Here is a 24627-nt window from a genome sequence, read left to right as displayed (position 1 = left end):
ATCATACTGGGGGTTAGGGCTTTGACATATGAATGGGGGGGGGCACAAGTATTCAGTCCATCACAAGTTACTTGAAAATATTGGGGGTGGTGATGAAAGGAAGGTGCCAGTCTAAAGGCAGAGATTAAAGGCGAAAGAGCCAGAGAGAGGAAGAGAGACGTAACTACTAGATTGGGTCAAGGCGTCTCGGGGGAGGCAGGTGAAGGTGAGACCCATAGCAAAGGTACCTGGGTTGGCTCTGGAACGAGGGGTACAGGGGGGAAGGAAGGGCACCAGGGCAGATGCAGAAAAAACCCAAAGACGTGAGACAGAAAGTTGGCAGAAGCTTCTCCATGGGATGGGCAGCAGAGTTCTCTCTTGAGAGGGGCAGGAGTGGGTGCGAGGGTCTGGTGTGGGGAAGGCTTACAGGATGGCGTTCTTTGTGGGGCATTCAACAGACAATCCACTGAACAAGAGGGGAGTGGCAAGACAGAGGGGACGAGCTGAGACAGGCGTCTCCCATCAGATCTAACTTGTGCCTTCCCAGAGTGAAGAAGTCCTGAAGCCCAGAGTAGGAAGGGGCCAAAGGAGGGCCAGGTAGCGGGGAGTGTCGAGGAAAACTCTGGAAGCTTAGTGGAAATGGTGGGTCCTGAGGAGGCAGAGCAGAACCAGGGAGATCGTAGCCAGGAAATTGGGAAGTGCAGAAGTGCTCTTGATAATGGTCAGGACCAGGGTGGAGGGACAGCAGGGACTGTAGGAGCCCAGAAGAGAGGGGCACACAAGCCAGCCTGGGGATGGAGAGAGGGCTTCCTGGAGGTGGCGGTCTTCCAGCTGAGTCTTGAAGGGGAAAACCAAATTTCAGTTATCATAAAAATGTGGAAGGAAAATTGTCATCACTGTCTGTCAATAAGCCTGTCCTGCTCGACTCCATCGGGCACCTCTCCAACGGACAGCCCGTTTCGTCTCTCCTTCTCACATATCTCTACCATGCCCAGTGTGCTCTGGCTGGATTGGGAGAGTCCTTGGTGATGAACTTCTCTCTGGGTTCATTATTTTTCTCTACAGCTTCAGAACTCCTATTCATCCCTCAAAACCCAGCTCAAATATCACCTCTTCTGGGGTCTCCCCCCACCCCCACCCCCACCCCCATGAGCCAGCCTTTCTGATTGTCCTGGTCCCACCTCAGTGCTTTCTCAGTGCCGTGAGGTGGAGCAAGCTGTCATCACTGCTTGATTTTAGACAAGTGACTTAACCTCTGAGTGTCTGTTTCCTGACTAAGGCACTGGCCAAGCCTATTCTTGAAGATAAGGTACACGACATCCTCTGGCAACACGTGGGAATCACAAAGGAAGACACAATGTGGTGACACCCGCCATTCTCTCTCGTACTAAAGGAAGCTGAGGATGTGACTCTGCCTCAATCCCCGAGCTCTCTGAGGGCAGAGACCATGCCCTCACAGAGCCTAGCCCAGTGCCCGGCACAGAGAGGCACCACGTGCTCTGTGCACACTGCACGGACAGGAAGAGCTGAGACTGTCTCTCATTCACCTGTAATGTGACTTTGGGGAGATGACATCATCTGTGTGCATCTGTTTCCCCATCTCTAATATGACAATCACTCACATTAGGTATTCACTTGCTACAGGTAAGACACTCAGCATTCACCAGCCCGAAACCTCAGCTGGTGCGTCATCGCCCCATTTTACAGAAGAGAACACTGAGTCTTGGGGAGGTAAATGACTTGCCCGAGTTAGCAACAGGGCAGAAGCTCCTGGCGCCCAGCCAAACTCGGGAAATTGTTGTGCAAATCCAAGGGAGGAAGGTGAAATAGCCCTGCAAACTGTAAACGCCTGGGGTGGGAGCGTCCGCGCCTGGGGGGGCGTGGTGAATGACGGCCGGAGAAGGGGTGCGGAGAGAGACCGCCTCAGGTACGCGCCCGGCGGCAGGAGGATGGCTTTGCCGCGAGCTCGGGGGTGCGGGAGGCGCGGCTCCGCCGGGGCGGCCAGGGGTGCGGCCCGCCCCCTCTCGCCCCACCCCCAGCCCCAGAGCCGCGGCCCCTTTAAGAGCGGGCGGGGCGCCCTCTGGCGGCGGAGCGCCGCGCGCGCGGCGGGAGCCAGAGCCGGATCCCGGAGCCGGAGCTGAGCGGAGCGGAGCCGGGGCGGAGCGGGCCGAGCGGGCCGAGCCAGCAGCCGAGCTGGGGGCGCGGGCGGGCGGCATGTACCGGGCCCGGGCGGCGCGGGCGGGGCCGGAGCCCGGCAGCCCGGGGCGCTTTGGGATCCTCAGCACCGGGCAGCTCCGGGACCTGCTTCAGGATGAGCCCAAGCTGGACCGGATCGTGCGGCTCAGCAGGAAGGTAGCGCGGGGGGCGCGGGCGGGGGGCGCGGGGGACGGGCCGCGGCCTGCCGGACCTGCCGACCGACCGAAGGGCCGCGCGGGCCGGGCCGCGGGGCCGCGGGAACCTGGCACGTCCGAGTGGGCCCCGCGGAGCCGCCCCCGGGGGAGGGGGCGCCCGGAGCCGGCCTGGGGCGGGTGGGGCGCCGGAGACCCAGGGAGGCGCCCGTGCACCCCCGGGATGGCCGCGAGGCGTGTCCCCAGCGGATGCTCCGGGGAGGTGTGTTCCGGAGAGAGGGGGTGGCTGTGTTGTGGGGGGCCCTGTCTCGCACACCCACGTTCTGTAGGGCCAGAAAGGGGAGGCGCCTTCCATAGGGGAGACCTAGGGGCCTGTTTGACACCTGGGGGGGACCTCTGGGGGGGCGACCGCATTCTAGGGGTGCCGGAGGGGGCTTTGGGGCTTCCGTTGGGGAGGGGTACTGGAAGCTGGAGGCGGGTTTTCCGTAGGCCACCATAAGAGAAAGTTGTATATTTCACCGGAGATAGGCCCGGGCTGCTTGTCTGTGGGGGGCAGAAAGGGAAAGTGTCTGTTGGAGGGAGGCAGACAGGAGGGGCATGTGCATCCTATAGGGGACAGATGGAGGGTAGTGCGTTCTCCAGGGGCAGGGAGGGGGGCTTGGCCCTCCGACAAACAGAAGGAAGAAGCATTCTCCGGAGCCGGGAGAGAAAGGGGGTCTGCCTTCTGCAAGAGAAGGAAAAGCTGGGAGCAGGTGCTGGGGATCAGGGAGGAGAAGGGGGTGTGTATTCCCTGGGGTGTGGGGATTCCACTGGAGGGCAGGAGGAGGGGTGCGAAAGGAAGAGAGGGTGGCTCGAGGGGGGTACCACGCGGGGACAGGGTGAAGACATCACTCTGGAGAGTAAGAGCAGGGGGGAGTGTTTTCGGCACACACACCTGAAGAGGAAGCAGACAAAGGCCTGGAATGAGAGGGAAGCTGCCCATGCATGGAAAATGGGACAGAGGAGGGCGGGGGACTCCTTAGGGACCTGAGCAGACATATTAATTGAAAAATTAAAAATTAACTAACATTTGTGGAGGCAGTCATCGTTTTCCTCACTTGGGCTCACAACAACCCCATAAGGTAGATGTTTTCCGCTCACTTTGTATAAAAGGAAACTGAGGCCCAGAGAGGGAGCTCAGGGCAAAGCCCCGTCCAGGCCTCTTGCAGTCCCTCCACCTGTTAGCCCGCCATCCTGAAGGCGGGGGTGCCTAGGGCTTGGCCCTTGGGCCCTGTTGCCCTGGGGGTGGGGTGGGGCAGTAGGGGGACCTGGGCAGATTCCCTGAGTGGGCCTCTCTGCTCTTCTGTCTGTTCTGGCAGTTCCAGGGTCTGCAGCTGGAGCGCGAGGCATGCCTGGCCTCCAACTACGCGCTAGCCAAGGAGAACCTGGCACTGCGGCCCCGCCTGGAGATGGGCCGGGCTGCCCTGGCCATCAAGTACCAGGAGCTTCGAGAGGTGGCCGAGAGCTGTGCGGATAAGCTACAGCGACTGGGTGAGGGACACCTGGGAGAACTGCCTGCGGTGGGCGCAGTCGGCCTTCTGGCCGGCTGGCCTTGGGAAGGGCGAGGCTCTGAAGGGCAGGACTTGGGCAGACCTCTTCCCTGGGCAAGTCTTCGGGGTGCTGCTCCTGGAAAACTGAGTTGGGGAAGTGAGCAGTCCCTGAGTAGAACTGGGTTGGAAAGGCCAGAAGGGGGCTCTGAGCAGGGGAAGAAAAGTGGCCCTGGGTGCTCTAGGGGGCAAAGCCTGTTTCCTCTTTTGCGCTAGGACTGGGGCAGAACCCCAGGGGGAGGTTCACAAACTGACCCCATGGGCGGGACCCTGAGGCTCCAGAGAGAAGCAGAGAATCACACAAGGGGTCCATGCAGGATTGGGCCCTGGGGCTCTGGCCTGTCTGTCCCGGGCGATGGGCCCGGAAGGCAGGAGCTATTTATTCTGTCCCTCTGTGGCCTTCAGAGGAGAGCATGCATCGCTGGAGCCCCCACTGTGCGCTGGGCTGGCTGCAGGCTGAGCTGGAAGAGGCTGAGCAGGAGGCTGAGGTGAGGGGAGGGGCAGCGGGGCCTGGGGACAGCAGGGAAGGAGACCCATCCTATCATCGTCCCCCCCCATTCTTACACTGCAGGGTTGAGAGCCCCTCCTCCAGGAAGCCCACCCTGAGTGCCTGGCCCCAGGAGAGCCCGCTATGCTGGTGTCCAGCTGTCCGCATTGGACAGCAAGGCTCTTCCTCCCCACCTGTGAATGTCTCAGCATAGGACAGTGGAGACTGGGTGGGCAGAGGAGCTGGGACGAACTTCTCAGGGGTGGGTTGGGAGCTCAGTGCTTGGTGAGTCCAAGGAGGCAGCGGAGGAGGGGCCTTGATGAGAGACACCTAAGTTTACTCCAAACGTGTCCCCATCTCTGATTCTGCCTCATCTTCCACCCAGCAGAGGACATGTGTCCCCAGTCACTCGGCAAGTCCCAGGCGGGGCCGAGGCTAGAACTCGGGGCCCCATCTCCCAGCCGTGGGGTGGTCACCCCTGGAAGAGATTCAGGGGTGGGAGGGGGAGAGGTCTTGGCGGGGAGGGGCTCTTCTCAAACCGTCCCCGCCCCCCCACCCCAGGAGCAGATGGAGCAGCTGCTGCTGGGGGAGCAGAGCCTGGAGGCCTTCCTGCCGGCCTTCCAGCGCGGCCGCGCCCTGGCCCACCTGAGGCGGACCCAGGCGGAGAAGCTGCAGGAGCTGCTGCGGCGCCGGGAGCGGGCTGCCCAGCCGGCCCCCACTGCTGCGGCAGAGCCCCCCAAACCCTTCCCCGCCGCAGCCGTCCTGCCCACCGGGGCCACCCGGGGGCCGCCGGCAGTGCCCCGGAGCCTGCCTCCCTTGGACTCCCGCCCAGTGCCCCCTCTGAAGGGCTCCCCCGGGTGCCCCCTTGGCCCGGCCCCGCTGCTGAGCCCTCGGCCCTCGCAGCCAGAGCCTCCCCACCGGTAGGATCCAGAGTATGGCCCCCCAGTGGGGGGGCCCAGACAAACTTGATCTGTGGCTCCTCCTTCTCCCCCCCTCGCTGTCCGGGTGGGGGGAGGGGCAGGCCCCTCCCCCTGGCCTCAGGCACGCCCTGGCCCTGGAGGCGGAGCTGGGGAGGAGGGCCACCTGGAAGATGCCCAGAGAGAGGGCCGGAGGTGGGGTGGGCAGGGTGCCTCTGGCGCTGAGGAAACTCTGCCTTTTTTTTTTCCTCCCCGGCTGGGGCCTCCCCAATGAAAGAACTTTCCTCCTGGGGGCCCGGGAAGGGGCCTGCTCGCTCCAGGGGGCCTGACGGCACCCTACCACGCCACTGGGCTAGTACAATGCCAAGGCCGACAGGAGCGCTTTCCATCAGGTCCTGCTCCTACCTTTCCCCAGTTCTGGGGCCTACCGCCTAGGAGCCAGCTGGTCAGGCCCCAGCCGCGGGGCCAGGGACACCATGGCCCTGGGGCTACTCTGTGCCCCACTCACGCTCCGGACCCTGGGGCAAGGTAGGCCAGGGGCTCCTGACCTGCGCAGATGCAAGTGGGCCATCCCCAGGAAAGACCATTCTGTATTTTTCTGTGCCCGTCTCCTTAGGATGGAAGCTTTTTGAGGGCAGGTCCTTGTCTTTGTATGTTCTGTCCCCAGCCCCACCTCCCAGGGGCCGTCAATAAATGTGATGATGAGGATGATGATGCTCCCCGACTCGTCTCTGCTCCCTCCGCCAGCCACTCTGCTGTTACAGCCGCCACACCTGAGCTCCTGCGCGTCCTCCTCTTGAGATGCCTTCCCTTCCTCTCCGCCCATCCAAAAGCCCAGCTGTCCTTCAGGTCCTACACTGCCGCTGCCTCTTCCATGAAGCCTTCTCTGATTACCAACCCGTGGGAGTCTTTCCTAACTCTTAACTCTGCTCCATCACTGTTCTCCAACTGCCTCACCTGTATGCACTTTCTTCTCCTCCTGGGTTGCCTGTAAGCCCAGTCGGGATGGTACCTGCTCCTACTCTGGCCTGCCAAATGACCACCTCCCCCGAGGGATGGAGGGGCTTCTGTGAGGCTGAAGGTCGTGTTTTCAACTACGGTGAATACTAGGTAGCCAGCTTGGCCGATGAGGGTGGGACAAGAAGTTGGGAGAGCAGGAACAGGCCCTTGGGTCAGCTTAGGTCAAGTCTAATGAGGTGCAGTTTGGCCGGGAGGCCTGGAAGGTCCTGCAAACAGGAGGGGGCAGGCAGAGTGCTGTAGACGCGAATGTGATCTTGGTCCATGTTAATAGGAACAGAACCATCTAGAAAGAGGAAAAGTATTGGGTTGGCTCTACTCTTCACTAAAGTTTTAAACTGTAAGGGTGACCCCCCCCCCCCAAACCACCACCTTTGGTCTCCTTAGCATGTCCCTAATGTGCACGATGAGAAAGGGGACTGGGACTAAATCCCACAATGAATAGTTGAGGGATCTGTCTAGAGATACCTGTGATGGTTAGCCTCTGAACCTGCAAGGGCTAGAGATGTAGAGCCAGAGGTCAGAGTCAAGACCACTGGATGGAAACCATAGGAAGGATGGGGGTCTCTCCATAAAGAGGTGTGCGCAGGGCCCGAGTGACTGCTTGATGGGAGCTGTAGAGATTTCAGCAGCGGTTGGAGGGATTGGCCCATGTGAGCTTTCCAGAGCCCTTCAAGTCCAGACAGTCAGATTGCACCCTGCTAGGGGTGCAATCAAAGCATGTGTGGGTAGTGCCCACTTGAGCAGCTCTACCCCACACTGGCCTTGGTTCTCCCACTGTCCTCGCTGCTAGCGCTTGAGCTGCTAGAGGCTGATGGACACCAGAACCACAGGGTACCTGCCTAAGATGAGAGAAGACTGAACAGCTTTGGAAGACCTCCCACATTCTCAGCACAGCCTAGGGCAGGCTGGGCCCCTCTTGTCCTGGCTTTCCATTCCTGCTCCCTGCTTCCAGGGTTGTGGGTTTGTAACCAAAAGGAGAAAAGGAGTTGAGATTGGGCATGTCTGAACCCTCCTCCACTATCGTGAGTTGGGGAGCAGCCTCTGGAAGGCAGAGGCTAATGGCCATAGCCTAGTAGTTCAGCATCCCCTCCCCAGGGCAGGGAAGAAGAAAAAGGAATGACAGACCCCAAGGGTGGGGGCTGGGAGGGGAGAAAAGTGTTATCAAGGGAACCAGATGATATCCTTACACGGGTCTTACACACCACTCACCTTCCTTTAAGAGCTCAAACTCAGTTTTAGAAGGGGTAGGGAACAAGGCCCTTTATTGTTCAGCTCTGGCGTAAAAAAGACTCGAGGCAGGTAGGTACAGATACTGAGAGAGGATGGGCTCAGTTCAGGGCCATGGGAAAGCCTTTGAGTTGGATGGTTAATAAACTTCATTAACCCTCATGCTTGAAGGTACATGGAAAGTTCTGAAAGGCTCTGGAAGGTTCCAGGCAGTCTGGGCTCTCTGCCGCCTGACAACTTCTGGAACTTTCTGTTTCCAGGTTCCAGAACCCCAGGGAATGTCCCTGACTGCAATCCTCTGTGAGAGAGAACAAACTTGGGAGTCTACATCAAGGGGCCCCTGAGAAGGGTACCACCTATTATAGACCACCAGGGCTTTTACAGACCAAACCAAAAAGTTGTCCAAATAACAAAACTTCTATCCCTTCTTGATAAAAACAAAGAGTTCCTGCCCTTTAAGAAAGTCTGTTATGTACACATCCTTGTTCAGGAATCACTATCTTGAGTATTTTCCTAAGCTTATTTCCCTTATTTCTCAAATATAAAACATAATTTTTTTGGGGGGGGGTCAATTAAGGCTTTTTGAACCAAGCAGGCCTGAACCAGAGTGGGCTCAAATCTTTACTACTGAATTGTGGTGTGGTCACTGCAAAGCTAGGGCTAACAACTTTGCCCCTGACTTCCAAGACTAGAGAGAATCAAATGGTTTGAGAGACCAAGTTGGACTAGCTGTTGGTTTCTCCCAATATATACAAGGATTTTCCACAAAAGATTGAGTGCAGGAATTGAGGTTACTGTATGTACCAAAGGACCTCTTGCTTTGTCCAGGACCTTGCCACTGCTGTAGACTTCTCAAAAGATCTTTCTTGTCCCACAACGAAAATAAGGTTTACACTCTGCCTCCCTGCTTAAAGTGTGAGCTCTTCCAACAACGTATCATGTAGCCTAGGGGGTCTGCAAACTCAAATGCCTGCTGGGGCTAGGAAGGTCACAGAGGTGCAAAGCAGTCCATTTCCACAAAGAAATACACCCTCTCCCATTTTTGGAAAATGCATGGTCCCTTTTTTTCCCTTTTTGGTAGACACGGTGCATAGAGAGACATTTCTCTATTATGAGCAAAACGGCCAAGTGTGTAGATCAAGGCCTTTTACACTTCCCTGCTGTTGGTGGGAACGCAGCAAACGGGGGAGCCATGTCCTCTCTAAAAGGTAGATGTTACAGCTTTTCCCAAGTGCCAGTACGAGTGTGTGAGTGAGCGCAACGGCAGCACGTTTTCTCTCTCTTTTTTAAAGATTTTATTTATTTGACAGAGAGAGATAGCTTAACGACTGAGCCACCCAGGTGCCCGTGTTTTCTCATTTTTTGAGAGAAGTCAGAAATCTCGATTTTTATACAGTCTCCCAAGTTCTGAACATTGGCTAAAGCTTTTGAAGCTGCTGGGCTAGCCACAGCCAGACACGGTGCGCAAGTTGGCTGTGTGGCCTGTGGGACCAGATCTCAGCCCATTCTTGGTACTCCTGAAACAGGCCTTCTCTTGTCTACCAGCAGCCCCCTCCCAGAACTGAGGGTGTGAACGCTGAAGGGGCACAAAGCAGGATGGGATGACGAACGCACTTGAAGTCTAGTTAGAGGACCCCAGCCTTAAGAGAGAGATTGAGAGTGACACCATGACCTCACAGCAAGTGAAGAGGAGCTCTCTGCACCTGCTTCTTGGGGATGATGGCACTGAGCGTTCTCAGTATATGCAAGTTCGCCACGAGGACCTAGATTCAGGTCTCATGGTCATCCTCACAAAGTAACAGAGGGACCCTCAACTGCTTTGCACAAACCCTACGGCCACCAGGCCCACAAGCTGGGCCTGAGAACCAAGGTACTGAAGGTAGGCAAGGCAGGCTTCCTCCTATGATCCTGATCATAGGCAGGGGGCAGTGTGTGATGTCACAAGGCTGAGGAATTGAGAGGAGGCAAAGACCAGGATAGAGCCCACATTTCTAGTGCACTGAATTCAAGACAGAGGATTGAAGGAACACTACCACTTACTAGCCTCTCTTCCTGGGATCTGGTGACCTTGCCAGGAAGGTCTGAGGTATGCCACCCCCACCCTGCTACCATTTCTCCAAAAAGGAGTATGGTGGCAACTTACTTGGGCTCCATCCTTGGTGCCTAGGCTTGTGACCTTAAGGACTGTGTGTGTGTGTGCGCGCGCGCGCACGCTATATATATAAAGACCAAATGGACAACTCATTGGTCTAAGGTAGGCTATTCATATTCATCTTGGCTCATGCTAGGATCATTATGGAAGGCAAGGTGCACCGAGTGAACAAAATGCCAGAACCTCAGAAGGGAAGCAAGAAATCCTACTCCCTCAGCGCTGGGATCTGCAAAGGATCCCTTCACCCAGCAATAAACAAAAAGCAACAAAGGGCAAAGTTTGGCTCAGGAGAAATAAAGTCCTGATCAAGTCCAAAAACAGTATCAGGATTGTCTATACAAGTACACCTTTGACTACTGTCTTGTCCGTGTCTCCCCGTTCAGGACTTGTGTGTGCTGCTCATTCACCCTCATGCTGTACTTGCAATCCCATTCCCACCCCAGTGAACAGTCTGAGGCAGGCTGGGCTGCTGTTATCTTCTCCTGTCCTAGGTCCAACTTTCCAGAGAGTTTTGTTTTAGTTTGTGATCAAAAGGAGAAAAGGGACTAAAATTGAACATGTCTGAGCCTTCCTCCACTATCAGGAATTGGGAAGCAGCCCCTAGAAGGCAGGGGTAACGTTCATGGCCTGGTTCAGCCTCTCCTCCTTAGGGCAGATAAGAAACTGAGAAAGGAACGACTTAGGGCAATCATAGGGGATAGGTGGGAAGGGGGAAATATGATGGGAACCAGTTTGGGGATCCTTCAAAAAGCCTCCCACACATCTCCCCTTCCATAAAGGACCCAGACTCCGTTTTAGGGAGAGTATTGAGTGGGAACTTCGAGTTCAGCTCTGGGCTAAAAAAAAAAAAAAAACAACAAACCTGAGGCAGGTAGGATGGCACTGTAATAGCGTGAGCCTGGTTCTAAGGCCTAAGGAGAGGTTTACAGTTGGATGATCAATGAACTTTATTGACTATCCTGCTTGGAGTTGAATGGAATGTTCCAGAAGTTTCACAGGGTCTGCCCCCTCCCCCAACCTTCTGGAACCTTCTATATACCTCTGTGTTCAGAGGCCCCAGGGAATGTTCTTGGCTTTGATATTTACTGACAGAAAACAAACTTGGGGGAGGTCTATATCAAGGAGCCCATGAGAAAGGTCCCAGCTATCACAGACCACTAGTGCTTTTACCCCCCAAAAGAACACCAATCCTCCTTTTTGACAGAAACTCTGATAGAACCTCGCCCCAAGGACACGCTGTTATGCGTCCAGCTGCTTGGTTGAGAACCACCAAGTTTCTGGCACATTTTACTAAGCCCAACACTTCCTGTTGTTTGTACTTCAAAAAGGACTTGTTTTCCAAATACGAAACATAATAACATTAAATGTTCTTTCTAAAAGTACATGTGCCCCTCCCCCCAAACCAAGGCTAGCTGAGCCTACCGAGTTTGAATCCAAAGCAGGCTCAAATCTTTACCACTGAATCGTGTGCTCACTGCAAAGTCCTAAGAGCTTGCCCCTGACTTCCAAGGCTAGAATCAAAATCCTTTCCGAGACACCAATTTGAACGAGCTGTGGCCTTATCCTAATTACAAGGATTTCACAAGAGCAGTTCTTACTAATTTACCAATGCGCCTCTGGCTTGGTTTAGAACCTACGCTTCTGTCCTCACTCTTGCAAAGATTTTCCTATCCCACAGCTTTACACTTAGCCCCAGTGCATAAATACGTGAGCAGCTGAAATCTCACGGCCCACACACAGACTCCGTGTGCAGGGACACATAATCGAGAGCCTGACTACCACAGCTCCAGCCAAGTGATGACCAACCGCTTAGCTCGACTTAGAAACCCAGAGGGAAAAAAGCCTCAGCCAGCTCTGAATAAAGACCCAAGTTTCCACCACATGCCTCCTCTCCCTTAGAAGTACCGTCTACTCCACACTCAAGCAGCCAAGTTTCAAGGACTTGACTTGTGGGGTTAAACAAGAGGACAGGCCACATTCCCAGTTTGCTGGACTCAAACCCCCCGTTTGTTGCTCTATTTCAGGGAGGGGATGGGGCTGCACAGTTAGTGACGGGGTGGCTGGCCAAGGAATGACCAGGAGACAGGCACATTGTCCCAAGGATAAATCTGACTCTGCTAACATCATGTTTTAATCACTGAGCCCATTAGAACTGGATAATCAAGTGTGACAGACCTCAAGAGAGCAAATGATTTGTTCCTCTGCTGTCACGCCACAGAGTAATTTCTCTGAGGTCACACATTAGATAAGTATGGGTACAGGAGCACTCGATTCCTAATGCTCCATGACCTTGCTTTCCTACTCCCACATGCCACGGACAGAAGGGGGAGTGGGGCCTAGGGCTGATCATACCAAAACGGCAAGGTTTCCAAAGATCCCATTCTTACCCTACATCGGGTCTCACCTGTGGCTGGGGAACTCACAGAAACACAAGGTTCGGACAACCCCAGAATTTTTCTTTTGGCAGCCAACAACGGGTCACATTGCACGGTTCAAGGTTACACAGGAGCCCCACGGTACAAACGTGGGGCAGGAGCAGACAACGCTTGCTCAGAGCTTTACAATCAAGCCAGAGCAAGTGTTCCAGAAGTTGACAACATCAGGAAGGCAACCTCTGGAATTGGCACCCAAGGGACTCCAGAAAACCCTTCACTCTCGGGCTTTCGGGACTCTTCTTCTTGGGCATCGAAAAGCTTTTTCTGGACCGTAGGGGAGGGCCGTGCAGGTGAATGGCTAAGCTGGGCGGGCGGGGAAGAGGAGGGGGAGAGCAGTTCCCTCGGACCCCAGCAGAGGTAGACTATGGAAGGCGAGGGTTCAAGAAGACAGGAAAGGCCGGCTGGGGGCTGGTCCCCTTTCCTCCTCTCTCCGATTAAGAACGAAAGCCCACGATGACGAAGACTGTTAAGAGAAGGAACACAAAAGTGTCTCGGGTCTCGTCCCAGCGGAAGCCCTTCTTGGCCCGGGCCTCCTGCTGCTTGCGCAGGGCCTCTCGCCGGGCCCTCTGGCGCCGTTCGCGCTCCAGCTGTTCTCCGTAGTGCGCTCGGTAGAAGGCGTCGAAGTCGAACATGGTGCGGTCGGCGCCCGCCGCGGCCTGACCACGACTGTGCGCCCGAGAGGCAGGTGGCGGGGCGCGGGGCGAGCCCGCATTGCCGGCGGGCTCCTTGGAGGACCGGACACCAGGCCCGCGCAGGTCCTCGTCGCTGAGCAGGCCGCGGTCATACTTGCGACGCAAGGTGGCACTGCCCAGCACCAAGTAGGCCTGGGAGATGCGCGTGAAGCGTTCGGCAGCCTCCGCGCTCCCCGAGTTGCGGTCTGGGTGGTAGAGGAAGCTCTGCCGGTAGTAGGCCGCCTTGATTTGCGCCTGCGTGGCCGTGCAGGGGACGCCGAGCAGCTCATAGAGCGCGGTGCGCGAGTATGGGCCGTCGCCCTGGGAATAAGTCCTCGCTTCTAGGCCCAGGCCGGATCCCGGGTTCTGTGGAGCGTTCGGGACCAGCCACAACCTCCACAGCAACCGCCGCGACCACCTCAGATCGCGCTTGGCTGCCATCTTGGATGGACCATGCGGGCGGTGCAAGATGAACTGGCCAATGGGAGGCGTGCGTTGTTCGCAGCGCGTCGGCACTGTAGCCAATCGAGTAAAACAGGAGGCGGGGAGAGGGGCGGAGCATGCGTACTAAGAGGCGGGCGTGGGGCCGATGACATAAAAGCCGGGTTTCCGGAACGCCAGTGCCAGTCTCGAGGCTGAGGCGTGCAGATGGCGCTCCGCGGCAAGAGACCGGAGCACGGCGGGCCCCCCGAGCTGGTGAGAGGCTTTGCCCCGCGCGCACCCCTCTCCCTGCCTCATCTTGATACCTCCTCTACTGCTCTTTTCTTGTTTCTTTCCCGCAGTTTTACGACAAGAATGAAGCCCGGAAATACGTGCGCAAGTAAGGGGAACCTGCATGTTGCCCGGCGTCGGGGGTCGGGAACCGGCAGGTTGACCCAACAGCGGGCATTGCTGGGAAAGCACGCAGAATTTGGGAGGGGGGGGGGTTGGGGGTGGGGAAGGCAGGGACAAGGACTGATTCCGGTTCTTACAGTGGGAAAGTCAGCGGTGAGTACACCTCGGAACCCTCCGGGCCTCCGTAAACTAGCATTAAAATGGGGGTGGATCATACTCTCCAGGTGGTTTTCGAAGTTTTCGGTGACAACTTGTTTGAAGCATGTGGTGAAATCGGCAGGGGGCCGTTGATCCGCGTAAGGGGTCGGTGCTGTTGAGGGGAAGGAAAGCGTATTCACAGAAGGTTGTAGGTCTTTTAAGTTCTCATGAGAACTGCTGGTGTACGATCTGCGTTTCGGAGGGTGGTTGTGTAACTATAAAGTCACTTAACAGCTGAAGGCCAGAACAGGGACTTCCAAGCCTTCCCTTTCTGATAAACACTAGTCTAGAGATAACGGTTCTCTTTCTTCCCATTCAAATTAGAGTCCAAGACCCAGAAAGTCAGCAGAAATCTCTGGTCCAATTGTCATTATGTAGCAACATAAACTTCTCGCCGGCTGCAGAGCTCTGGATTCTTTCTCTTGGTCCTGGGATGGATAGACCTACTATAACTATAGACCTGTTTTTATTAGTTGTAGTCATCGATTGAAATAATAGTTTGAATTACTTGATATGAAGAAAATGTTAACATTTTATTAAGCTTTTTTTATGTTGGTGATGTGTTGAAATATTTAGAGCATATTGGGTTAAGTAAGATATGTTCTCAGGTATATTGGGTTGGGTAAACTATTATTACAGTTAATGTGTTTCATTTTAATCGTGGTACTCAGAAAGTCTTTCGTGGCTTGCGTTATATTTCTTTCTTTCTTTTTTTTTTTTAAGATTTTATTTATTTATTTGAGAGAGAGAGCACATGAGAAGGGGGGAGGGTCAGAGGGAGAAGCAGGCTCCCCGCCGAGCAGGGAGCCCGATGCGGGACTCGATCCCGGGACTCCAGGATCATGACCTGAGCCGAAGGCAGTCGCTTAACCAACTGAGCCACCCAGGCGCCCCAACCAGTCAGCTTTCTTTTTTTTTTTTTTTAAAGATTTTATTTATTTATTTGAGAGAGAGCACATGAGAAGGGGGGAGGGTCAGAGGGAGAAGCAGACTCCCTGCTGAGCAGGGAGCCCGATGCGGGACTCGATCCCGGGACTCCAGGATCATGACCTGAGCCGAAGGCAGTCGCTCAACCGACTGAGCCACCCAGGCGCCCCGCTTGCGTTATATTTCTTACGGACAGTACTGCTATGGATTTTTGTTGTGCATTGTTGAGCTTTATACACGAGCGTAACTATGGTGGGTAATTCTTCCAGAAAATGTGTTTTTAAGTAATAACCACATCAGGGCCTTAGTGAGTTGAAAATCCCCAATGATTAGTCATTTAGTCATTAGCATTGCAACTGGTAGAGTTATGATTTGTGTCCCAAAGTAGCTTGTCGCTGTATTACGTGGGTTTTGGGGGTCACTTTTAAGTAGTTGAGTATGGTGACTGGGAGAGTACCTCAGGGTGATTGTTTCTTTTCGTCTTTTCTTTTTTTTGCTCTGGGTGATGTTTTAGCTCAGAATTCTTTTATCACTTGTTTGTGTTTTCTGCCTTCCCAGCTCACGGATGATAGATGTCCAGACCAAGATGGCTGGGCGAGCTTTGGAGCTTCTCTATCTGCCTGAGGGTCAGCCCTGTTACCTTTTGGATATTGGGTGAGATCCTGGGGCCCAGTTCAGGTTGTCCAGGTGGTGGTGGAGTGTCGTTGCTGCTCACGCTGTTGAGTTCCTGTTTGTGTCTTCCAGCTGTGGTTCTGGGCTGAGTGGAGATTATCTTTCGGATGAAGGGCACTATTGGGTGGGCATCGACATCAGCCCTGCCATGCTGGGTACGTATGTTCTACTTAGCATCGGAGTGGACTACTCGTTTTGAGTATGGAGCAGTATGGGTCGTCTCTTTCCCTGATGGACTCTTCTCCAATGTAGATGCGGCCTTGGACCGGGACACTGAGGGAGACCTGCTTCTGGGGGACATGGGCCAGGGCATCCCCTTCAAACCAGGCTCCTTTGATGGTTGTGTCAGGTGAGCAGAGTCTTCGCTTCCTGCTTGTAGTCCTGCAGGTCAGTGCTTCCCAGGCTGGCCGTGCAGCAGGGTTACACAGGATACTTAAAAACCCACATCCCCAGGTTAGAGCAGTGCCCCCAATTATGTGTTTTTTCTATTTTGCAACGGTCTACTCCTTTGATCATCTTGTGCTGCCAGGTTCAGGTACTGCTGGTGTAGATTCTCTGTCTGCTCTGTGGGGGGGGGGGGGGGGGGGGGGAAGGGGTGGTCTTCTCACCCCTCCAGGAGCCATTTTGTGGGTGCCAGCAGCCACCTTGTTGGCTGCTTTTTGAATAGCTCTGCAGTGGAGAGTGGCCCAGAATTTTCCAGTCTCTTCAGTGGTGCTGCCCTTTCTGGGTCATCAGGGTCAAGTTTTCGGCATTTACATAGTACTTTGGTAACAGATCTTAGAACATCGAAATGAGCGTTTGAAATGTGAAGTTGTTTTCTGTGGTAGAGTTCTGTTGAACGTTTGGTGTGGTGTGTTGTTGATGGGGTGGAAGTAGGGGATAGGGAGGAAGTCATAACTTTAATCCTTACCCGGGGTGGGGGGATACCTCCTCCTGTGATTGTGGACTGAGCAGTGGGGATCTGGGTGAGCAGTAAAATTTGGATTTGAAGATTTTCTTCTAGGGTAAGGGATTAGTTTACATCTGGGAACAAGATCAGGGGGAAACCCCATTTCAAGGATAGCAGTTGCTTTTTAGTAATGATTGGGTGAGATGTTCTAAGCTGCAGAAAACTGAAGGCCAGCGATACGGTTTGTATATTTTAGGAGTAAGTCGTCAGTTTTGGGTTTTTTAAGAGAGATAGTATGGCAAGCTTATTATTTTATTTATTTATTTGAACGTTCCTTAGATGTAGGACGTGGTACTAGGTGTTGTGGAGTTTGTGGAAATACAACACAGTCCCTGCTTTAAGACTCTCCATGGTGTATTAGGTGCTATAAACACGGGCCACACAACTAAAGCCGAAGTTGAGTGTGGAGTGTGACTGGGGAGTCGTGGGGCCCACCACAGCGGTGAAGAGAAGCCAAAGAGCACAGGAAAGCCTTGAAGAGAAGGAGGGGCTGGGGTTGGGCCTTGAAGGCTCTGAGGAGTTTGGATAGTCGTGGGGAGGGTTTCTGAGTGAAGGAACAGCGTGAGCAAAGGCACAGAAGTAGCCAGGGAAAGGAGCTGAGAAGTTTGGGCTTTATTGAGTAGTCAGTGGGAAGCTAGGGAGTGACAAGAGCAGAGCTGTATTTTGGGAAGATTATTTAAAAGAAGAGAAGCAAGATGAAGCAATGGAGGCGGTGAGTAGTGCTGACCCAGGAGAGTGGTAGAGAGAACTAAAAGCTGGGAGAGGCATTTGGACAGACCGTCAGGGTTTGGGGTTCTGTGGATATGTGTGCACAGCAGTGAACGGGGACGTACCTGAGAGGAGTATATAGTAGCTGCTTGAAGTTTTTAAATCTGGGTTGAAGACACCGAGTGAGTACAGCTAAAGGAACTGATTGAGGAGGATAGTGAATGTAATTGTGTTTACTATAAAGGGGTTTTCCCTTGTTTAGAGGAAGGGAATGAAGGGCTAGGTGGCAGAGAGCCTTGACATGCTGTGTAATTTTAAATTCGAGACGCACACAGAAACAAGGTTGGGAAAATACTTGTTTGGACTGGCTGCAAGGAAGTTAATGCTGACCTTCTATTTACCCTTTTCTGTCCAGTTGTAGAATGGTGAGCTGGAGTGGGTCTGCATGTGCCCAGAAAGAGAATTATGAGCAGGAGGGTTTCACCTGGGGCTCAAGGATGTGCATGGTGTTAAAGTCTCAAAGAGGCTGGGGGGAGCAATGTGTGTTCCTCCCTCTCCTGACTGGGTCCCTTCCTTTCTCAGCATTTCTGCTATACAGTGGCTCTGTAACGCAAACAAGAAGTCTGACATCCCTGCCAAGCGTCTGTACTGCTTCTTTTCTTCTCTTTACTCTGTGCTGGTGAGTATGAGATCTCCCAGTCTGGGCTGGCTGCTTCTCCCTCTTGCAGGTAGTGACGGAGTAGGAAGCGGCCCATGAGAAAGCCATTCAAATGGGACCGCAGGACCCAAAAGGGGTGGCAGGACCTTAATTGTGGTTACTTTTGTCTTGGTGTTCAGTCTAAAGAGAAAGCTCAGTGGTCTGACATCCCTAACGAAATGCAGAAGATGTTGATGTCAAAATCTGAGACTGATCACAATTCCTGTGTCCCCACTGCACTGAATTTTAATTGGAAGTTAGTTTGGGGGCATGGACTCCACAGAGCGAGGACAGAGACATCATGTCCAGGGCTCACAGAGTGCCCACATCCTCTGACTTCCACCCCTCTCTCTCTCCTACTGCTGATGCTCAGATGGAGAGCAGGGTGGTTATTTATCACAGAGCCTTTATTAAGTTTTATCTTGTCTTCATAACTGATGGTGTTGATTTTTTTTTTTTTAAGATTTTTTAAATTTATTTATTTGAGAGAAAGAGAGCAAGCACATGAGAGGGGGGAGGGTCAGAGGGAGAAGCAGGGAGCCCGATGCGGGACTCGATCCAGGGACTCCAGGATCATGACCGGAGCCGAAGGCAGTCGCTTAACCAACTGAGCCACCCAGGCGCCGATGGTGTTGATTTTGGTTGTGTTACAGGATTAGAGGATTTGAGATTTTAAGTCCTAAAAATGAGTTCTTTTACTTTTTTGAATGGATCCAGGTATTTCTTGGTCTTCTTAATCTCCCCACCGCATCCCTGGTTTTCCTAGGATGGGTGGTTTTTGCATATGGCTGGCTGGTCTCACGCGTCCTGTGGATTCGGTCACGCATGCACTGGAGTTAATCCGAGGTTCTGATGGCCTGTGTTTGCCTTTCTGTCCGCTGAAGTGGTTTTCTCTCCTATGTTTAGCCAGCTCCCCATTACATTCGGGACTCTGCTCAAGTGTCCCTCAGAGGCCTTCCTTGAACCAAAAGTAAAGCCAACAGTCTTCTTGTCCCTCACCATTCTTTCGTCCTAATACATTTTTCTTCTTGGTACTACATCAGTACTGTAAGTTGGCAGCTTTTCTCACTGAAACCTGTGCTCCGAAAGTTCTGGGGCTCCCTCTGTTCACAGCTGTATCCCAAGCCCTATGAACAGTGTCATGAAGCTAGTGGGGTTTCAGATACTGAGTGAACAAGGAATGGAGAAGTGTTGGGCCCTGAGCACATGGTATATTTGTAGGAGAGTGATGTTTCTGTTGCTTGCAGGTCCGTGGAGCCCGTGCTGTCCTGCAGCTGTACCCTGAGAACTCAGAGCAGGTGAGCGAGCCCCTCAGGCTCCTGGAGGTGCAGGGAAGGGGGAGGGACCCAGAACAGGTAAGCTGTCCTGCTCCTCACTCATCTGCCCTCCCGCTGTTGGGAGGTGACAGAATGAGGAACTTGTTGCTGACTGGTGGGAAAAGTAGGGAGCGAGCCTCCGAGAGGTTCCTGTTGCCACTGATGGCGGGTGTTATGACCTGTCATCCTGGGGAAGAGTAGTGGTATCTGCGGGGGTCAGGATAAGGGCGTTCAGTCTTCTACTGACAGACATGTGGTATTATAATTAATAGGATAATTCTGGTTCCCATAGTCAAATGAATGGAAGTTGGGGAGGATTTGAGAGAACAGCAGAGCTGTCTGCCCTGTGGAGTGTCAACCATGGGGATGAGGAATAGAGGTACAGATTCTGAAAGACAAGTGGGGAGCTGTCTCCAGCCCCTCACATAACGAGTTTGCCTCCTGATTGATGACCGTTCATTCCTGAGATGGGTCCCTGGGCTAGAAAGAGAATTGGGGGGAATTGTTGGTTCCAGCTTGCATTTTCCTTTGTGTAGCTTTTGGGGACTCAGAATGAGGAACAGTCTGATGAAGACCTTCAGTTCCCCCTGGGCAGGGTGCATCCTGGGGGCAGACTGGCTTCTGGAAGGGAGGCGGAGAGGAAGCCGTCTGCTCTCCCAGCCTCCCTGCCTGACTTGCCGTTCTCTCCTCAGTTGGAGCTGATCACAACCCAGGCCACCAAGGCTGGCTTCACGGGTGGCGTGGTGGTGGACTTCCCCAACAGTGCCAAGGCCAAGAAGTGAGTGCCGGGGGCCAGAGGCGTGCAGGGCTGGGTCCCCGGGGCCCTCAAGGTTCTGCACCTGTGTGTTTGAAGGAGTGTGCGTGAGGACTTACCTCCCCGCCCCCACAAGGCTTTATGAGCTCAGCCATCACTGTCCTTTCTGGTTTCAGGTTCTACCTCTGCTTGTTTTCTGGGCCTTCAACCTTTCTGCCAAAGGTAAGGATCCCAGAGTTTGCAGGCTTGTGGCCTTTGGATTCCCTGCTTGTGGGGCTGACCTAGTACCTGTTGGAAGGGCTCAGGCCTGGGTGGCCCGGCCTCCTGGGGTGGGGCAGGCGCGTGGGGAGACCGCCTGGACGATCTAAGAGCACTCTGGTCCCCGCAGCCCCTGAATGAGAGTAACGACGATGACGAGGAGGTCCAGGAGTCCGAGTTCACGAGAGAGAGGTAAAGCTGTTGCTCGGGCTGCCTCGGGTTTGGGGGCTCGCTGCTGCCGGGGCTGGCAGACAGGGTGGCTCTCCACTTTCACGAGGTCTCTCAGGTCCAGGGGTGGCAGTAGCACCACGGTGGTGACAGCGGGGAGCCTTTGGGGCCTGTCCCTGCCCCTGCGTCAGGCTGGGCAGCTGGGACCCTTCTGGATGTCTCTGGACAGCCATGCGGCTTTCAGTCTTTCCTCTGTCTGCCTTCCCTCCCCACCTGTGTCCTGGACCCCCGCATCCCCTCCGTCTCTCCCTCCGCTCTTGTCTACTCTCCAGGCTCATTCCCATCCGCTCGCAGATGCGCTGCGCCGTCTCTCCTGTCCTCTCCAGTAGCCCCGCACCTGGATCCCCTCTGGAGCAGATCCATACCTGCCTCTTGTTCTGCCGCCCCATCCTCTCACCCCTGCTCTCTGCTCCTGCTTCTGTCTCCTCACCGGTCACTCTTGTCAAGGCCACAGCAGCCTCGGTCCTGCCAAATCTGGCCACTTCTCAGTCTTTCTCTGCTGTCCTCTCAACCTGCCTGCTCCGTCGGCGCCAACGCAGCCGATTGCTCCCTTGGTGCATTCCTTGCCCGGCCTCCCACCCGCCATCCCGGTTTGCTCCTCGCCTCGCTGGCTGTTCCTTCTCCGAGCACCCTGGGGCCCAGCCTGGACCCCTTCTCCCCCTGCCGCCTTAGCCACCAACCCTAGGTGCATTGCTCCGGATTTATGCCTGTGGCCTCAGCCCCACCTGCAGCTTCCGAACCGCCCCCCTGGTATCCGTACCAGACTTCCCGCAGGTGTTTGGGACCCAGCGAAGCTCTTGCTGTTCACTCCGAGACTCCCTTCCTCTGCTCTTTCCCCTCCTCATTCCTGTCTTTCTGATCTCCTCTCCAGCCAGTCCTTCACGCCCTGCTGCCCGTGTCCGTCCACACAGCAGCCCCCTCCCCTCCCCTCCCCTCCCCAGCCTGAGCCCCCACCACTCCCCTTGCCTGATGCAGACGCTGCTGGGCTGGCCTCCCTCCGCTCTGAGTCTTTGACCCTTTGAATTTCTCTTCCACGTGGCAGCAGGACGAGTCCTTTTCTTTTCCCTTAATTTTCTAAAAAGGGCGGTTCCGTCTCGCCGTTTTTCTCTTCCAGTGTCCGTGGTTGAGTTCTCCTTACCCTTGTTTCCCTCCACCTTCCACCGCTCTGAAACCCGCACATGTGGTTCCTGGGTGGTCCGGTGTCTCTCCGGCCGGAAGGAGAACTTGGGGACCGCTGATGTATCCCTGATGTCAGAGTAGGGTCCTGTCAGTGAATGGTATCCAGTGTTCGCTGACTGGATAATTGATGGTAAGGCAGCAGAGGTTATTTCTTCGTTCTGGCTGATGGGAGTGCAAAAGCCCCAAGGTTTTTAAGACATTGAAGAGGAAAAACGGGCAGAGCCTGAGTGAGTTTGGAAGGCCACAAGTGGTGAAGATCACGAGTGTGGTCCTGATGTCCACCGCAGATTGGAGCCCCCTGCCCCCCTGAACCCCCCTCCATCCTCTGTGGTCATCTGCCTTAGTTCCTCAGCCCATTCCCCATGGGGATTTGGGGGGGGTTCTTTGAGATGTGTTCTCTAAGGTGCCCACCACTTGCTCCCAGCGAGTGGCACGCCCTCCCACCTCACAGAGGATCCACACGTGGTTCAGCCCCCTCCACCCACGGTACAGTCCCTCTTGTGCTCACAGACGACACACGCTAGCTGTAAACTTAGGTAAGCAGCCGTTTCTCATCTACCTGAGGGGGTAAAGCCCGCACTCGGGCAGCGCATTGATGAGTAGAGCGTGTTTGTGCTTGGGCTCGGCAGTGTGCGGCCCGGGCCTGTCAGCCCAGTTCTGCAGGCCCTCAGCTGGGGCCAGGGGGCAAGGCTGTTGTCCGTTGGAAGGATAATCAGGGCTTCTCTCGTTCTTGTCATTTCTAATCATTCTGTCTGTCTCTCTGAGGACTCAGTCCACCTGTGGCATTTGCAGCTTCCGACCAACTTCCCTCTTGGCACCTTTGGTCTGGGGCACTTACTGCCTCCCCCTGCTCCCTTCATCTGCCCTGACGGCTCTCCCCCATCATTCCTTCTGTGGCTCACAGCTGGCCCCCCAGCTCGTCCTTCCTGCTGATCGGTCCTGCACTTCCAGCCCCCAGTTGGCAGCTCCCACCTGTTTTGCACTTGGTGCCTCAGACTCCTGCCCTCTGATCGTGGGCATTCTGTTTTCGTGCACCCCTGCCTGTACACACCGAAGGGTCTAGATCATGTCAATCCTTTGCCAGGAAATGTCTCTGACTGCTCCCTGCTTACTGAAGGGACAACATGCTCCTTGCCTGTAAGCCAAGTGAGATTCTGAAATATTTTTTTTTTAAGATTATTATTTATTTAGAGAGGGAGAGTGGGGGGAGGGGCAGAGAGAGAGAATCCCAAGCAGACTCTACACTGAGTGTGGAGCCTGAAGTGGGGCTCAGTGTCAAGACCCCAAGATCATGACCTGAGCCAAAATGGAGTCAGATGCTCAACTGACTGAGCCATCCCGGGCGCCCCTGAGTTTGTTTTGAATGATGCTGACTTCTGTTACTAGGTCAGAACAGGTGAGCAGTAGCCGCCAGGGTCTGTGATGGACTGGCCCTCAGGCAGGGAGGGAACGTGTGCTTCCAACCCTCAAGATCCCACTGCCCTTCTCGTCCCAGGCTCACAGGACTCTTCTGTCCCTAGACTTCGTGCTCGGTCCTTCCAGCGCCTCCGCCTGTGGTGCTCTGGTCATGGCACTGCCTCACCTGCCTGCAGAATCACCCGCTTGGTCTCAGCAGCCCTCTTGTTTTTCCCAGACTCTGCTTTTCTTTTCTGTGTCACTCGCTTAGCAGCTGCTGGGCCTCTGCGCACTCGCTTTGCCTGGTGTGGCTGGTCCCTGCCATGGCCCGGTCGCGGGCTCTTCGGGGGCAAGTCTGGTTCCTATCCACCATAGGACATCCTGGGGTCATGCGCTCAGGTGCTCGGGAAATGGCTGTTACTCAAATGCTGAGCAGCCCTGCACGGCAGGAATTACGCTGGAAGCCGTTTGATCCCAGCTGCCAGGTGGGGATGTGGTTTGGGGGGGTGGGCAAAGGCTCTCCCTGTTCTCAGGGCCTCTCTCCCACGGGGCTGCGTGAGGGGGTCCCTCTCCTCAGCCAGGGCTGGAGGCCAAGATCAGCCCTTGAGGATCATTGTCGGGGCTGCCGTGAGCTGGCAGCCTTGTTTTCCTGCCTCAGACATCTGGAGTTGCCGGGAGCCCCCACGTGGTCTATCCCAGGCCTGCGAACCCCACAGTCAGACGAGGGGCTAACGTGGCAGCACTGGGCCCGGGGCCTCCGGCTCTCCTCGGATGGTGCCAGGCTCTCATGAGCTCATCCTGCCTGTGTTGCCCCAAAAGTAGCGTGGCTTACCCTGCCTGCCCCGTGGGCAACACCTAACAAAGACACTGAAGCGGATGCACGGGGGGAGTGGGGGAGTGCGGGGCCTCTCCCCTCCTGCTCTCCTCCTACCCAATAGCTTTGGCCTGGCGGGGGGGGGGGGGATGTGAGGGGGGATCACTGAGGGAGGAGAGGGTGTCTGAAGGCGGGGACTTCGGTGGCCGCAGGGGCACGGGAGGATGGCTGTTGCGCCCCGCACGGGTGAGCTACGCCCTCCGTCCCCTCAGAGCGGTGTCTCCCACGCAGGGTCCTGTACAGGATGGCGAGGCGCGGGGTCGTGAGGAAGAGCCGCGAGTGGGTGCTAGGGAAGAAGGCACGGCGCAGGCGGCAGGGCAAGTGAGTGCTGGGGCTGGGCTGCCGGCGAGGGCGGGCTCTGCGGCTGCGCAGGGCTCCCCTGCAGTTGGAGGGGTCCCGGGGGTTCTTTGTTCTTTTCTCTGAGACTGGCCCGTGACTTCTTCGCCACAGGGACGTCAGACCGGACACCCGGTACACCGGCCGCAAGCGCAGGCCCCGCTTCTGAGCGGCGAGCTGGACGTGTTTGGAGGCCCAGCGACAAGCCTTGTCACCCACCTTGTCGCCCGCCGGGGGTTCTGTCGAAGTGCCTAGTTCCGTTAGCTGACAGAATACTGTTTCAGGAAAGTTCTCAAGTTCTAACCATTTCCTTTCACTAACAGAAGTTCTTGTTCTAAAAGCAATAAACCACTTTTTGTGAACCGGGGCTCTGGCGTTTTTTAGCTCTGATCCTGAACACATTTCTTGGGTCCCTCTACTGCTGGGGGCCGCTGCCTGATTCCCCAGGTCGAGATGAGGCTTGCAAAACTTAAATGTATG

General features: G+C 55.1%; 3 protein-coding genes and 1 non-coding gene across 5 annotated transcripts; 3 read left to right on the top strand and 1 right to left on the bottom strand.

The window, feature by feature from the left end:
- The first annotated feature begins 2062 nt into the window (after positions 1 to 2062).
- On the top strand, positions 2063 to 6202 carry VPS37D (VPS37D subunit of ESCRT-I). The gene is made up of 4 exons (XM_045872067.3): positions 2063 to 2331; positions 3686 to 3857; positions 4319 to 4401; positions 4962 to 6202. Exons 1-4 carry the CDS (start codon positions 2194 to 2196, stop codon positions 5322 to 5324), a joined length of 756 nt encoding a protein of 251 aa, XP_045728023.1. The 5' UTR covers positions 2063 to 2193; the 3' UTR covers positions 5325 to 6202.
- Positions 6203 to 8651: 2449 nt separating this feature from the next.
- DNAJC30 (DnaJ heat shock protein family (Hsp40) member C30) lies at positions 8652 to 13302 on the bottom strand. Its single transcript, XM_064593125.1, has one exon. The coding sequence runs from the start codon at positions 13261 to 13263 to the stop codon at positions 12586 to 12588; it is 678 nt and encodes a 225-aa protein (XP_064449195.1). The 5' UTR covers positions 13264 to 13302; the 3' UTR covers positions 8652 to 12585.
- Positions 13303 to 13389: 87 nt separating this feature from the next.
- On the top strand, positions 13390 to 24509 carry BUD23 (BUD23 rRNA methyltransferase and ribosome maturation factor). Of its 2 annotated transcripts, XM_045875533.2 has the most exons (12): positions 13393 to 13518; positions 13605 to 13642; positions 15340 to 15435; positions 15526 to 15608; positions 15706 to 15802; positions 17693 to 17789; positions 19055 to 19105; positions 19816 to 19901; positions 20054 to 20099; positions 20266 to 20327; positions 24043 to 24132; positions 24262 to 24509. In XM_045875533.2, the coding sequence occupies exons 1-12, from the start codon at positions 13471 to 13473 to the stop codon at positions 24314 to 24316; spliced, it is 849 nt and encodes a 282-aa protein (XP_045731489.1). In that variant the 5' UTR covers positions 13393 to 13470; the 3' UTR covers positions 24317 to 24509. The 2 variants fall into 2 exon arrangements, with proteins under 2 accessions (XP_045731490.1, XP_045731489.1); XM_045875534.2 differs by lacking the exons at positions 24043 to 24132; positions 24262 to 24509 and adding an exon at positions 23313 to 23424 and having other exon boundaries at positions 13390 to 13518.
- On the top strand, positions 23471 to 23601 carry LOC123845160 (small Cajal body-specific RNA 20). The gene has a single exon (XR_006790993.1). It is a non-coding gene; the product is annotated as a small Cajal body-specific RNA 20 (non-coding RNA).
- Positions 24510 to 24627: the final 118 nt, after the last annotated feature.

Source organism: Mirounga angustirostris, unplaced genomic scaffold (assembly GCF_029215605.1).
Source record: "Mirounga angustirostris isolate CCGP_5_RB_7025 unplaced genomic scaffold, mMirAng1.0.hap1 SCAF_5, whole genome shotgun sequence".
Classification (NCBI taxonomy): domain Eukaryota; kingdom Metazoa; phylum Chordata; class Mammalia; order Carnivora; family Phocidae; genus Mirounga; species Mirounga angustirostris.
This window is presented reverse-complemented; position numbering and strand designations above follow the sequence as displayed.

What these genes read in the sequence shown, in the direction of transcription:
- VPS37D (XM_045872067.3), top strand. Translation starts at nt 2,194, where the DNA reads ATGTACCGGGCCCGGGCGGCGCGGGCGGGGCCGGAGCCCGGCAGCCCG. An exon ending in TCGTGCGGCTCAGCAGGAAG is followed by an intron (nt 2,332 to 3,685) that starts GTAGCGCGGGGG and finishes CTGTTCTGGCAG; the next exon opens with TTCCAGGGTCTGCAGCTGGA. An exon ending in AGGCTGAGCAGGAGGCTGAG is followed by an intron (nt 4,402 to 4,961) that starts GTGAGGGGAGGG and finishes CCCCCACCCCAG; the next exon opens with GAGCAGATGGAGCAGCTGCT.
- DNAJC30 (XM_064593125.1), bottom strand. Translation starts at nt 13,263, where the DNA reads ATGGCAGCCAAGCGCGATCTGAGGTGGTCGCGGCGGTTGCTGTGGAGG.
- BUD23 (XM_045875533.2), top strand. Translation starts at nt 13,471, where the DNA reads ATGGCGCTCCGCGGCAAGAGACCGGAGCACGGCGGGCCCCCCGAGCTG. An exon ending in TGTTACCTTTTGGATATTGG is followed by an intron (nt 15,436 to 15,525) that starts GTGAGATCCTGG and finishes TGTGTCTTCCAG; the next exon opens with CTGTGGTTCTGGGCTGAGTG. An exon ending in AACAGTGCCAAGGCCAAGAA is followed by an intron (nt 19,902 to 20,053) that starts GTGAGTGCCGGG and finishes TTCTGGTTTCAG; the next exon opens with GTTCTACCTCTGCTTGTTTT.